Source organism: Chiloscyllium punctatum, chromosome 3 (assembly GCF_047496795.1).
Source record: "Chiloscyllium punctatum isolate Juve2018m chromosome 3, sChiPun1.3, whole genome shotgun sequence".
NCBI lineage: Eukaryota > Metazoa > Chordata > Chondrichthyes > Orectolobiformes > Hemiscylliidae > Chiloscyllium > Chiloscyllium punctatum.
Window position 1 is genome coordinate 143,320,357 of NC_092741.1, and position 13,751 is coordinate 143,334,107.

The 13,751-nt window shown below is 45.2% G+C and overlaps 1 protein-coding gene across 15 annotated transcripts in view; it reads left to right on the forward strand.

The window, feature by feature from the left end:
• The window catches only part of greb1 (growth regulating estrogen receptor binding 1), a 314,458-nt gene that overhangs the window by 187,572 nt on the left and 113,135 nt on the right, over positions 1-13,751 (forward strand). For 13 of the 15 annotated variants that reach the window (XR_011955202.1, XM_072561932.1, XM_072561938.1 and 10 more), the window contains 2 exons: positions 3,101-3,244; positions 4,220-4,405. The exons of 1 other annotated variant lie outside the window; for it this stretch is intronic. Coding sequence is in view for 13 of the 14 variants with exons in the window: in XM_072561932.1 (XP_072418033.1) it covers positions 3,101-3,244; positions 4,220-4,405 (330 nt within the window). In the remaining variant the exon portion in view is untranslated. The remainder of the gene's footprint in view (positions 1-3,100; positions 3,245-4,219; positions 4,406-13,751) is intronic. One more of the 15 variants, XM_072561937.1, reaches the window with a different exon arrangement.

Below are 13,751 nucleotides of genomic sequence, written 5' to 3' on the forward strand. Positions count from 1 at the left end.
CACTGTTAGTGGATGCAAAGTTAAAAAGTCTGTAAACAATATTGTGAAGCAAGGCAATTTAGAGAAGAGTAGCCATGATCAGAAAAAGCGTGATTTATAACTTTTGTGACTTATGACTTTACCAAATTTTCACCAAAAAGATTGTTTGATTTCCATGACTTGTCCAGATGTACAGCTTCGCTCAGGAACCGACAAGGACCATGTCCATTGGAAGAAAATTAACAGGTCCCCTGATTTCTCAACTCCATTTTGTTTTAAATTGTCCATTCACAATGGTCTGGAGAATGTGCTGTAAAGTTTTCTCTGTCAACAGTTGTAATACCTTGAAGTACTGATGGTGCATCTATCCTTGTGTGTCTCTACCAGTGCCAGTATGTGGACATTCGGCTGGGTGGTTTACAACTCCCACATTGTATCACTCTCCTTACATGTTTCCCTATCTGTGGCTTTCAGAATTTAGATTAACACATCTTCTCTCTTTATTGCATCTGATAATAAATATGAAGACCACTGCTTTTCTTGATATATATTAGAGACTTGGACCAGGGTGTACAGGAGGTCAGGCAGCATCCGAGGAGCAGGAAAATCATCAGGAATGAGGCTGGAAGCCTTGAGGGTGGAGAGATAAATGGAAGGGGGATGGGGCTGGAGGGAAGGTAGCTGAGAGTGCAATAGGTGGGGGTAAAGGTGATAGGTTGGAGGGGATCTCTGTTGCTCCTGATGCAGACTCCTCTACACTGGGGAGACAGGATGCCTACTCGCAGAGTGCTTCAGAGAATATCTCTGGGACACCTGCATCAACCAATCCCAGTGCCCCATGGCCAAACAGTTCAACTCCCTCTCCCACTCTGCCGAGGACATGCAGGTTCTGGGCCTCCTCCATCGCCACTCCCTTACCACGTGACTCCTGGAGGAAGAACACCTCATCTTCTGCCTCAGGACCCTCCAACCCCAGGGCATCAATGTGGACTTTACCAGTTTCCTCATTTCCTCCCACCATATCCCAGTTCCAACCTTCCAGCTCAGCACCGCCCTCTCGACCTGTTCCCACCTGTCGATCTTCCTTCCCACCTATCCACTCCACCCTCCTCTCTGACCTATGCCTGAAACATTGACTCTCCTGCTCCTCGGATACTGCCTGACCTACTGTGCGTTTCCAGCACCACACTCTCGACTCTAATCTCCAGCATCTGCAGTCCTCACTTGTGTCAGGGCCTACAGGACTTAATTGCAGACTTGACACAAAATGTTGAAGCATAGTGACCTTGAGAAGGATAGACCTCTGAGGAAACATTGAAAAGGCAATGTTGCTGGGCATGTGGCAGGTGAAATCTAATGCAAAGAAATCAGAAACGATACATTTTTGAAAGAATGAAGAGAGGCAATACAAAATAGAGTATGTAATTCTACAGTTGAAGTTGGAACAGAGTGACATCTTCAAGTATGCATTGAAGATAGAAGAGCAGATTAGGAAGGATGTTAAAAAGACACTATAATGGTGGTTTAAGAAGTTATGATGAACTGAACAACCTGTAGCTACATAATACCTTTAGCATGATGTTATTTCCCAAGATGTTTTAAGTTGCATGCTAAAGTAAAATCTGACACTAAGCCTCATTTGACAAAATTGGGACAGGCAATTGAAATATTGGCCAAAGAAGTTGGTTTCAAGGACTAATGGAGGAAAATGAGTCAATGGGACCAAGAATTTTAAGGAAAGAATTCCAAAGTTTTGCTCCAAGGCAACTGTAAGTGTGTGATCCACGTTGCGGCAGTTAAAATCAGGAATATTCAGGAAGCTAGAAGTAAATGAGAACAGATAACTTGAGATAATTGTGGGGCTAGAGGAGATCACAGAGGTGGGGCTGGAATAAAGATCATGGACGGATATGAAATGAAAATCAGTACATTAACATTAAAGGCATTGCTTAACCAGGAGCCAGCATAGGTCAGGAAACACAGGGCTGATAGATGAACAGAACTTGGTGCAAGTTAACAGACACGTGAAGCAGAATTTTGGATAGCATAACATTTGCAGAAGATAGACTGTGGAAGAACAACCAAGATTATAATGAGTTAGACAAATCTATAAGAACAGGGGCCTGAATGGGGGTTTCAATAGCAGATAAGGGTTTTTTTTTAAAGGATGCTACAGAAACGGAAATAGGCATTCGTAATAATGGTACAGCTATGTTACTGGCAGCTTCTTTTGAGGTCAAATATGACACCAAAGTTGGAAACATGCTAGTTTTATTTTCGACTGTTGCCGGGGAGAGGGGTGGAGTGAATAGCTGGAGATCAGAGCCTTTATTAAACCATTCGAGCATTGTGTCCAGTGCTGGCCTCTGTATTTTAAGAAGGATGTGAAGCCTGTGGAGAGGGTGCTGAATGAGAGAGATTCTAGGTTGAGGAACATCAGTCACCTGGGTGGTTTGGAGAAGCTGAGGTTGTTCTACTTCTAGAAGAGAAGGTTGAGAGTAGACTTTATAAAAGTGTTCAAAACTTTTAAATATATAGACAAAGTAGATGGAGAGAGCTAGCAACATCCAAAAGGATTGACAGTCCTTCTGTAATGTGATACTTATGATTCTACAATATTTCCCTGAATTGGTTATAAATAGGAAAATTAATTGTTATGTGAATAGCTGCTCTTGCTGTCAGTCACCAAAATAAATTCTGGCATTTTCAAAATGTATGCTTGATTGAGCGGAGAACATGATTTGTCCTACCCTGGAGAACAGATTGAATGCAAAAGTATTTCTTCAAACTTCTAAGATCACAGTTGCCGTTTCTGACACAGCATTGTTAAATTAGGCAAGCTCCTGTTTCACTGGAGATTCTATAGTTTTGCTGCAGAAATTCTCTGATATTCATCACTCCCCAAAACTTGCATGTGAGCAATGTCATTGTAGATCAGTCTCCAATTTCTATACCAGACATGGGGACAATGCCTGGAATACGTCTGGTTGCTCAGTTGTGATTGTGTTACATCATGTAGGTGCATAGCATTCCTAACTCAATGCAGTAAGGGTTCACATTCCATATTGAACTGTCTATCGTTCAATAATGACTTATGAAATTTATTGTCTCCTTTTGCTAGTTGCAGACATTGCGGAATTAGCTTGCATGACTCAATCCAGCCTTTTAGGATCCATTTCTTCTCCACTTCCTACCTCAGAAGAACCTGTCGTTGTACCTGACAATTTACTTAAAATCTGCAGGACCAGACCTGTCATTTTTAAAGGTAATGATCATAGGTTAGTCCTTTAGCAGTGAGTGCATGCTTTGGGTTGGATTTGAGGGGATTGGGCCTGGGGGAGATGGGGAAAGGTAACATTCCTTCACATTGTGTCACCTGGGAGGATAGATTGGGGAATGCCGAGAACCTTCCAACGGTGATCTTTTCTAGCCCGTTGGCTTCTCCCTCCAAGACTTGCATCATACAGTACTGTCCCGACCTTCACATCAATGTTATATTGCGCTGCTTGTAAATTAAGTGGATACCAAGAATCATAGAACCCCACAGTGCAGAAGCAGACCCTTCGGTCCATCAAGCCCTTATCAATCCTCTGAAGAGCATCCCATCCAGACCCCCATATTTCCCACGGCTAATCCACCTAACCTGCACATCCTTGGGAGGAAACCCACACCGATACAGGGAGAAGGTGCAGACTCCGCACAGACAGTCACCTGAGGGTGGAATCGAACCCAGGTCTCTGGCACTGTGAGGCAGTAGTGCTAACCACTGAGCTCCCATGGTGCTTATGTCTGACTACCTTGTCATTGCCTACAATGCTACAGTTAACATTACTGTCACTGCAGTCGGTTATTATTGGGGTTTTCATTTCCAAGATTGTAATTTGCCCTTTCCTGTCTCTAGAGTCATAGAGATGTACAGCATGGAAACAGACCCTGCGGTCCAACTCGTCCATGCTGACCAGATATCCTAGGTTGGGGAGGGATGGGTAAAAGTAAGGGCATAAGAACATTAAGTCAGTAATTCACTCAATGCTTCTCTACCAAGTCAAACAGCTGAACGGTTAATTCATTTATGTACTACACTTGGGACTTTGCAAATAATTGTTTGCAAATAATAAAAATAAAGAAATTTTAATTGTGAATGTTGCTAAAACTGAATATGAAAAGTGCCCAGCATAGAATCGACGTGAGATAATTAATTGTGAAAAGTGAGGGTAAATGCAACAATTTCATTTTTTAGGCCATGGAAACCTTCCTTACCTCTGTGGTAATTTGAATGATATAGTAGTCAGTCCAATGCTACAGAACTGCTATCGAAACACTCAAACTTTCCCTCGAGCGTATGAACAACATAGTACATCTGTAACTACGGTATTGTCCGTAGAGATGCAAATCTTACTGACAGTTTACTACCTAGCTCAACTTGGTAAGTGTTGATTGGTTGTCTTCTGATTCATAAATTATGAGTTACATTTCTCGAGTCTGCGAATGTTATATATATTTAAATTTCATTATTTTAGCAGTGCTTTTTTTTAAGGCACAATAAAGCTATTACGTGTAGGAGCTCTGGATTCTCTTCCTAAATCTCTTGGTCTCGCCATCTCTTTACCTCTTCCTCATTCAACTTGCATCTTAAAAACCTGTCTGTTTGAGCAATCACTTAATCATCCGTACAAACATCTCTGTACGTGACCCTGTATTGAAGCCATTGATAACACTGCTGTGAATTACCCCAGGATTTTTTCTAATATAAGAAGGTAACACACAAATGCAAGTTGTTGCTGTTGGAAAATAAATTCATGAACCCCCCATTCATAAAAGTCAACTTTCGTGAATTTCAGACTTTGGAATCGTCTGTCCTAAAATATTTGGAAATGACCATGCCTCTTTCCCTACAAATAAATTCTTGGAATTAACAATAAAGTTATGTACATTGTGGATTTAGTATGATGAATTTTCTCAAGATGCTTCACAGACATTGTAAAATTTGATGGGTATTTGAATGTAGCCAGCAGGGTTTTGAAAATCCTCAAGTTTATTGAGTGTAGAAGCCCTACACCAAGCTCTGGGTGAAAGGGTAACTCCTCCGGTATCTGGAATACATCCATTGGATTATTTTACATCCATCCCCCTCATTTATTGGTCTCTTTGTGGACAGAAAGAAGTCTTTCCTATTCATTTTAGGTCATTTCTTTAATTTATAAGGCTTTATTAAATCTCGCCTCCTCCATCCAAATATAACAAAGTCTGAATGTTTTTGCATTATTAATATTTTACATTTGCAGTAACATCATTATGAATCCCTCTAGTGTGATCAGTTTCTTCCTGTGGTGTGGTGGCCTGTACTGTATGCCCTAATTTAACCCAAAGAGTGTGGTGCTGGAAATGCACAGCCAGTCAGACAGCATCTGAGGACCATCAGGTTTATGCCTGAAGTGTCAATTCTCCTGCTCCTTAAATGCTGCCTGGCCAGCTGTGTTTTTCCAGCATCACACTCTTCGACTCTGATCTCCAGCATTGCAGTCCTCACTTTGTCCTAATCTAGTTGTATAAAATACTAAACTGCAGTGTTAGCATCACTTCTCTGTTCTTATACTCCAGGCCTCAGCTCTTACGGGCCACTTCTTGGCAACTTTTATCTGCTTGTCCTGCTACCTGCAACAATCTGTAGATATAGTCTCCAAAGCTCACACTTGTTCCTTCACAGGAGGCACCCATTTGAGTATAGGAATTGCAAAAGTCTTGCTTAAATTTTATGGGAGCTTGGTTAGACTGCACCTGGAGTGCTGTGTGCACTTTGGTCTCCTTATCACAGGAAAGATTGAATTCCTACGGGGGGAGTGCAACGATGGTTCACCAGACTTGTTCCTGGGGATGGTGGAATTATCCTGTGAAGAGAGTCAGGGCAAACTGGGTTTGTATTCTCTAGAGTTTCAAAGAATGAGAGGTAATCTCATTGAAACTTACAAAATGGAGAGGGTAGAGGAGAGTAAGATGTTTCCCTGGTTGAGGAGTTCTGAACCAGGCAGTATGAGTTAAAAATAAAGGGATGTCATTTCGGTCTGAAACTAGGGGAAATTCCCTTACTCAGAGAGTGGAGTATCTTTTGAAATTCTCTGCAGTAGAGGGTTGTGGAAGCTCAGTCTCTGAAGATATTTAAAGTAGAGGTTGATCAGATTTTGATTATCAGTGTTGTAAAAGGTTGTGGAGATACTGTGGGTGAAGGGCATTGAACTGAATGGTCTACACCTGTCTCTATTCAACCCATTGAGTTCACGCTGGCTCAACGTAGAGTAAAGCAGTCTGTTCACTTTCATTGCTGTATCTCTGTAGCTTTGCAGGTTTATTTCCTTCAAGTGCCCATTCAGTTCCTTCAGAAATCAAAGACAGCCTCCATCTTCACCACCTTCGGAAACAGTGAGTTCCAGGATTTCACCGTTCACTACATGAGAAAAGTTCTTCCTCACATTCCACTGTATCTTCTGGCCAGAATCTTAAATTCAAGTGTCCTAGACCTTGTAATCTAATGGGTACAGTTTTTCTTTGACTACCTGATCTGAACCAGCCATTATCGTGTACATTTCTATCAAGTATCCTCTTGCTTCTTTGGTCTGAGGAGAACAAACCCCCCCCCCTTGTCAAACCTAATCTGATAGCTAAAATCCCTCCATCCTGGAATTACTGTGGTAAACCTCCTCTGCACTATTTCAATCACATCCTTTCTCGCGTGTGGTGACTGGAACTGGTTATAATACTTCAACTGTGGGCCAGCCAGAACTCTACAAAGGCTCAACTTTACTTCCTTTCTTTTGTCCTTACTAATTCTAATTCCGAAGCTCAAGATCGCATGTGCTTTGAAGATGTGTCTTTCCATCTTCAAAAACGTACACACGCAAACCTCCAGTTAACTCTGAGCTGGCTGCTTTAGAATTGCACCATTCTCACATCTCCTGATTGCTACAGCCAAAACTTCATCATCTCAATTTTCACTCTGTTGAATTCCATCACTACCTATCTGCCCACTCTCTTAGCCTGTCTATGTTGCATTACTGTGGATTATAGGCTAAATCACCAAATTTGGTATAATTGACAATCTTTAAATTTTACTTAGTATTCCAATATCCTTTATTTATGTCTGTGAAGTGGACCTACCAATTGAGCTTGGGGCTACCACTAACTATTGTACTCCAATTTGAAAAACAATTTAATATAACTCAACAAAAGTTAAAACACTGCAGAATGCTGAAAATCTGACAAAAAAAAAACAGAAGGTACTTGAAATACCCAGGTCTGGCAGCATCTGTAGAGAGAGCAACAACGTTACTGCTTTGCCGACAAATTGGAGGAGAATTTGTTCAATGAGAGAACAAGTATAATCAGGCTAAAGAATCATAGAATCCCTGCAGTGTGGAAACAGGCCATTTGGCCCAACAAGTCCACACTGACCCTCTGAAGATTAACCGACCCAAACCCATTCCCCTGCTACTTTACATTTCTCCTGACTAATGCACCTAACCTACACATCCCTGAACACTATGGAACTTCATCTGACCTGCACATCTTTGGACTGAGGGAGGAAACTGGAGCACCTGGAGGAAACTCACACAGACACTGGGAGAATGTGCAAACTCCACACAGTCAAACTCAGGTCCTTGGTGCTGTGAAGCAGCAGTGCTAACCACTGAGCCACTGTGAAGTCTCTGGTAGGTGGAGACTGATTGGACCTCTGTTTAATGAGGAAGAAAGAGCCCTTAGCTTGTTCTGATGGGTGATGGAATTGTAGAGAGATCGGATGAAGAGGAAGCACTGAGCAGAATATTAACTCTGTGCCTGTATCTCTCCACAGCTGCTGCCAGACAACCTGCATAGTTCCTGCATTTTGTTTTCAATTACTTTGACTCCTTAAGCTGACACTGACTTTACTTTTGCATGAACCAGATTCCTCAGAATCCACTTACTGTGTATTCCTTGTCTGTTGCATCCTCTCCCAAATGCAATATGCATCCAGCTTCCCTGGATTGTCTGTCTATCTGACAAGAGCTGAAAATGTGTTGCTGGAAAAGCGCAGCAGGTCAGGCAGCATCCAAGGAACAGGAGAAGCGTTGATTCTCCTGTTCCTTGGATGCTGCCTGACCTGCTGCGCTTTTCCAGCAACACATTTTCAGCTCTGATCTCCAGCATCTGCAGTCCTCACTTTCTCCTGTCTATCTGACAAGTCTATTGATATCCTCTTGTAGTCTGCATCTTTACTGTCCACCACATCATCACTTTTCATATCCCCTGCAGCCTTTTTCATCATGCCCCATTCAATAGTCTAAATCATCAAAAAAAAACCTCAGACTATCCCAAAATGCTTTGAGGCCGGTTATGTACCTGTGAAAATTGTTGTAATGCATGAAGGAAGGAAGCCTAAATTTCACACAGCAAAATCCCACAAACAGCTGCACAACAATGATTGGATGATTTGTTTTGGCAGGGAAAAGCATTGCACAGGACACCGAGAAAGACTTTCCAAAGCAATCTCACAGAGTCTTCTTTGGCTGGAGAAGAGGCAGCTGGGTCTTTGCTTTAACATGTCAAAATCACTCCTCTGGCAGTACAGACCTCCCTCAGTATATACTAGAGCATTGGCTTAGGTTTTGTTTTTGGGTTGCTGGAGTAGTATTTGAACACAGGTGACCCATATGAAAGTCTGTCATTTGCAAACTATGAACTTGTGGGGCTTTACCCCCATCTTTGGCTCTCGCTTGGCAGAAAAGCATAGTAAAGAATAAATCATTAAAAATGAAGTCCAGCAAAATTGAAATTCCCTCAAATTGTGCTTGTGAACTTCTTGAGCTGATTTTGTTACATGGTGGTTCTATTCACGAGGACTGGGGTGTTTCAATTGTGCAACTTTATTATCTTACTGACTTATTTTACATCCTAGAGGGCTTCTCCTGTCATGTTAGTGACTTGTTGGGCACACAGTATGTTGGCAAGTGGAAAATTATTTTTTAACCTCGAAGGTGTGTCATGAAATCCAGGTGTTTGTTGTCCATATACTGGTTTATCAGTACTGAATCATTCATTGTAAACCAGTTTTACCTTGTGTAACTTCACATTACTTGTTTTTTTCACCCATTATTGTGGGGAATGGGAATATCACTGGGCTCATAATCCAGCATGGGCAAAAGTGAGGACTGCAGATGCTGGAGATCAGAGTCTAGATTAAGGTGGTGCTGGAAAAGATCAGCAGGTCAGGCAGCATCCGAGGAGCAGGAAAATCGGCATTTCGGGCAAAAACCCTTCATCCTGATGAAGGGTTATTGCCCGAAATGTCGATTTTCCTGCTCCTCGGAAGCTGCCTGACCTGCTGTGCTTTTCCAGCACCACACTAATCTAATAATCCAGCATCATGCTTCTGGAACCACCTTTAAATCTCACCTTGGCCAGTGGGGTAATTTAAATCCAATTAATGTCAATTTAGCTTGTAAAACAAAATCATAAATTAAAAGCTAGCTTCAAGAGAAGGAACAAAACATCTGAATTCACTAATTGCCATTCGGAAAGGAACTCTGCCAGGCCCTGCTGTGGCACAGCAATCGCGTCTCTACTTCTGTGCCAGGAAGCCTGGGTTTGAGTCCGACCTGCTCCAGAGCTGTGCAATAACATCTCTGAGCAGGTTGATTAGGGGAAATAGTTTAAAAAAACAAATGATTTAGAGATGCCGGTGTTAGACTGGAGTGTACAAGGTTAAAAATCACACAACACCAGGTTATAATCAAGTCCAATGGGTTTAATTGGAAGCACACTAGCTTTTGGAGTGACGTTCCTTCATCAGGTGGTCGTGGAGGGCTCAATCCAACACACAGAATTTATAGCAAAAGTTTACAGTGTGATGTAACTGAAATTATACATTGAAACATTGATTGTCTGTTAAGTCTTTCATCTGTTTGAATACCATGATAGTTTCACTTCTTTCATGTGTAAATCACAAAACCTTTCTTAAAAAAATTGCATTCTCAGGTTAGCTGTTAACAATGGTGATGGCGAGACAATATGTTGAAGGTAAAAACAATGACTGCAGATGCTGAAAATCAAATACTGGATTAGTGGTGCTGGAAGAGCACAGCAGTTCAGGCAGCATCCAACGAGCAGCGAAATCAACGTTTCGGGCAAAAGCCCTTCATCAGGAATAAAGGCAGTGAGCCTGAAGCATGGAGAGATAAGCTAGAGAAGGGTGGGGGTGGGGAGAGAGTAGCACAGAGTACAATGGGTGAGTGGGGGAGGAGATGAAGGTGATAGGTCAAGGAGGAGAGGGTGGAGTGGATAGGTGGAAAAGAAGATCGGCAGGTCGGACAAGTCAAGGAGGCAGTAACTGAGCTGGAAATTTGAAACTAGGATGAGGTGGGGGAAGGGGAAATGAGGAAGCTGTTGAAGTCCACATTGATGCCCTGGGGTTGAAGTGTTCCGAGGCGGAAGATGAGGCGTTCTTCCTCCAGGCGTCTGGTGGTGAGGGAGCGGCGGTGAAGGAGGCCCAGGACCTCCATGTCCTCGGCAGAGTGGGAGGGGGAGTTGAAATGTTGGGCCACGGGGCGGTTTGGTTGATTGGTGCGGGTGTCTCGGAGATGTTCCCTAAAGCGCTCTGCTAGGAGGCGCCCAGTCTCCCCAATGTAGAGGAGACCACAACGGGAGCAACGGATACAATAAATGATATTGGTGGATGTGCAGGTGAAACTTTGATGGATGTGGAAGGCTCCTTTAGGGCCTTGGATAGAGGTGAGGGAGGAGGTGTGGGCACAGGTTTTACAGTTCCTGCGGTGGCAGGGGAAAGTGCCAGAATGGGAGGGTGGGTCGTAGGGGGGTGTGGACCTGACCAGGTAGTCACGGAGGGAACGGTCTTTGCGGAAGGCGGAAAGGGGTGGGGAGGGAAATATATCCCTGGTGGTGGGGTCTTTTTGGAGGTGGCGGAAATGTCGGTGGATGATTTGGTTGATGCGAAGGTTTGTAGGGTGGAAGGTGAGCACCAGGGGCGTTCTGTCCTTGTTACGGTTGGAGGGGTGGGGTCTGAGGGCGGAGGTGCGGGATGTGGACGAGATGCGTTGGAGGGCACCTTTAACCACGTGGGAAGGGAAATTGTGGTCTCTAAAGAAGGAGGCCATCTGGTGTGTCCTATGGTGGAACTGGTCCTCCTGGGAGCAGATACGGCGGAGGCGGAGAAATTGGGAATACGGGATGGCATTTTTGCAAGAGATAGGGTGGGAAGAGGTGTAATCCAGGTAGCTATGGGAGTCAGTGGGTTTGTAAAAAATGTTAGTGTCAAGTCGGTCGTCACTAATGGAGATGGAGAGGTCCAGGAAGGGGAGCGAGGTGTCAGAGATAGTCCAGGTAAATTTAAGGTCAGGGTGGAATGTGTTGGTGAAGTTGATGAATTGCTCAACCTCCTCGCGGGAGCACGAGGTGGCGCCAATGCAGCCATCAATGTAGCGGAGGAAGAGGTGGGGAGTGGTGCCGGTGTAATTACGGAAGATCAACTGTTCTACATAGCCAACAAAGAGACAGGCATAGCTGGGGCCCATACGTGTGCCCATGGCTACGCCTTTGGTCTGGAGGAAGTGGGAGGATTCAAAGGAGAAATTATTAAGGGTGAGGACCAGTTCGGCCAAACGAATGAGTGTGTCAGTGGAAGGGTACTGTTGGGGACGTCTGGAGAGGAAAAAACGGAGGGCTTGGAGGCCCTGGTCATGGCGAATGGAGGTGTAGAGGAATTGGATATCCATGGTGAAGATAAGGCGTTGGGGGCCAGGGAAACGGAAGTCTTGGAGGAGGTGGAGGGCGTGGGTGGTGTCTCGAACGTATGTGGGGAGTTCCTGGACGAGGGGGGATAGGACAGTGTCAAGGTAGGTAGAGATGAGTTCAGTGGGGCAGGAGCATGCTGAGACAATGGTTTGGCCAGGGTGGTCAGGCTTGTGGATCTTGGGAAGGAGGTAGAACCGGGCAGTGCGGGGTTCCCGGACTATGAGGTTGGAAGCTGTGGGTGGGAGATCTCCTGAGGTGATGAGGTTCTGTATGGTCTGGGAGATGATGGTTTGGTGATGGGGGGTGGGGTCATGGTTGAGGGAGCAGTAGGAAGAGGTGTCCTCGAGTTGGCGTTTGGCTTCAGCGGTGTAGAGGTCAGTGCGCCAGACTACCACTGCGCCCTCTTTATCCGCTGGCTTGATGGTGAGGTTGGGATTGGAGCAGAGGGATTGGAGGGCTGTGCGTTGTGAGGGTGAGAGGTTGGAGTGGGGGAGGGGGGACGACAGGTTGAGGCGGTTAATGTCCCGGCGGCAGTTGGAAATGAAGAGGTCGAGGGCAGGTAATAGGCCAGCGCGGGGTGTCCAGGTGGATGCAGTGTGTTGGAGGTGGGCAAAGGGGTCCTCGGAAGGTGGGCGGGAGTCCTGATTGTGAAAGTAAGCTCGGAGGCGGAGGCGACGGAAGAATTGTTTGATGTCACGTCGTGTATTAAATTCATTGATGCGTGGACGGAGGGGGATGAAGGTGAGTCCTTTGCTGAGGACTGATCGTTCGTCCTCAGTGAGTGGGAGGTCTGGAGGGATGGTGAAAACTCGGCAGGGCCGGAGCTGGGATCTGGTGTGGGTGTGGAGCTGGGAGTGGGGTCAGAGCCAGTACCTGGAGTGGGTGTGATGGTGGGGGGAATGGGGGTGGAGGCATGAGCAGGGGTAATGTTGCCCTCGGGGTTCTGGGGTGTGGGTATAGTGACAGTGGGGTCTGTTGGGGCCGTGTCAACAGAATGCAGGTGAGTGGCGCTGGTGGGGGCAGAAGTGGTGGTGATCATGGCAGTAGAGGTGGCGGGAGTCACTGAGCATGTGGCATCAGCGATGATGTGAGGGCCGGAAGTGGCTGTGGGAGTGGCCATGATGGGGGCGGAAGTGACATCATCACTCAGCGTGGGGCTGGTAGCTGCGTCAGCCGCATGGCTAATGGCGTTTCCGAGGCCAGGGGAATCTTCTGGAATGTTTGAGGAGCGCTGGTTATGGAGGTGGGTGGATAAAAGTTTGTTGTACTTACAGTTTTTGATGTTTGAGATGGAATTGAAATACTGTTTGTTGAGAGTATGAATTCTCCTGAGGATGTAGTACAGAGTGGGTCCTTTGCAATTCTGAGAGAGTGTGGCCCTCAGCTGAGGCAGGGCTGACTGGAGAGAGGTTAGGTGCCGGCGCATTGCTGCAAGCGTGGAGCGGAGGATCCTGAAGGAGAACTGTTGCTGGTGTTTTTGAATCTGTAGTCTGTACTGTTTGTCCTGTTCGGGTCCGAACTCTGCTGGTTTAAATGTGGTCCGGAGTCCGTGTGGGATGAGTTGGTTACGGAGGCATGCACTGAGGAAGCAAATGTGGCTGTGGTACCGAGTTTGTTTCACAACATGGTTGAAGAGCTTCAGAGCAGAGGAAATGACCTGGGAGTTGCAGTGGGAGAGGGACTCCCTGAGATTCTTGTAGAGAGAGGAGGAAAACTTCTTCAAGGCAGGCATCCTTGCAAGAGGATTCGCAGTAGGGTTAAAATCAACAAGGTAAAAACAATGACTGCAGATGCTGAAAATCAAATACTGGATTAGTGGTGCTGGAAGAGCACAGCAGTTCAGGCAGCATCCAACGAGCAGCGAAATCAACGTTTCGGGCAAAAGCCCTTCATCAGGAACCAAGGCCCTAAAGGAGCCTTCCACATCCATCAAAGTTTCACCTGCACATCCACCAATATCATTTATTGTATCCGTTGCTCCCGATGCGGTC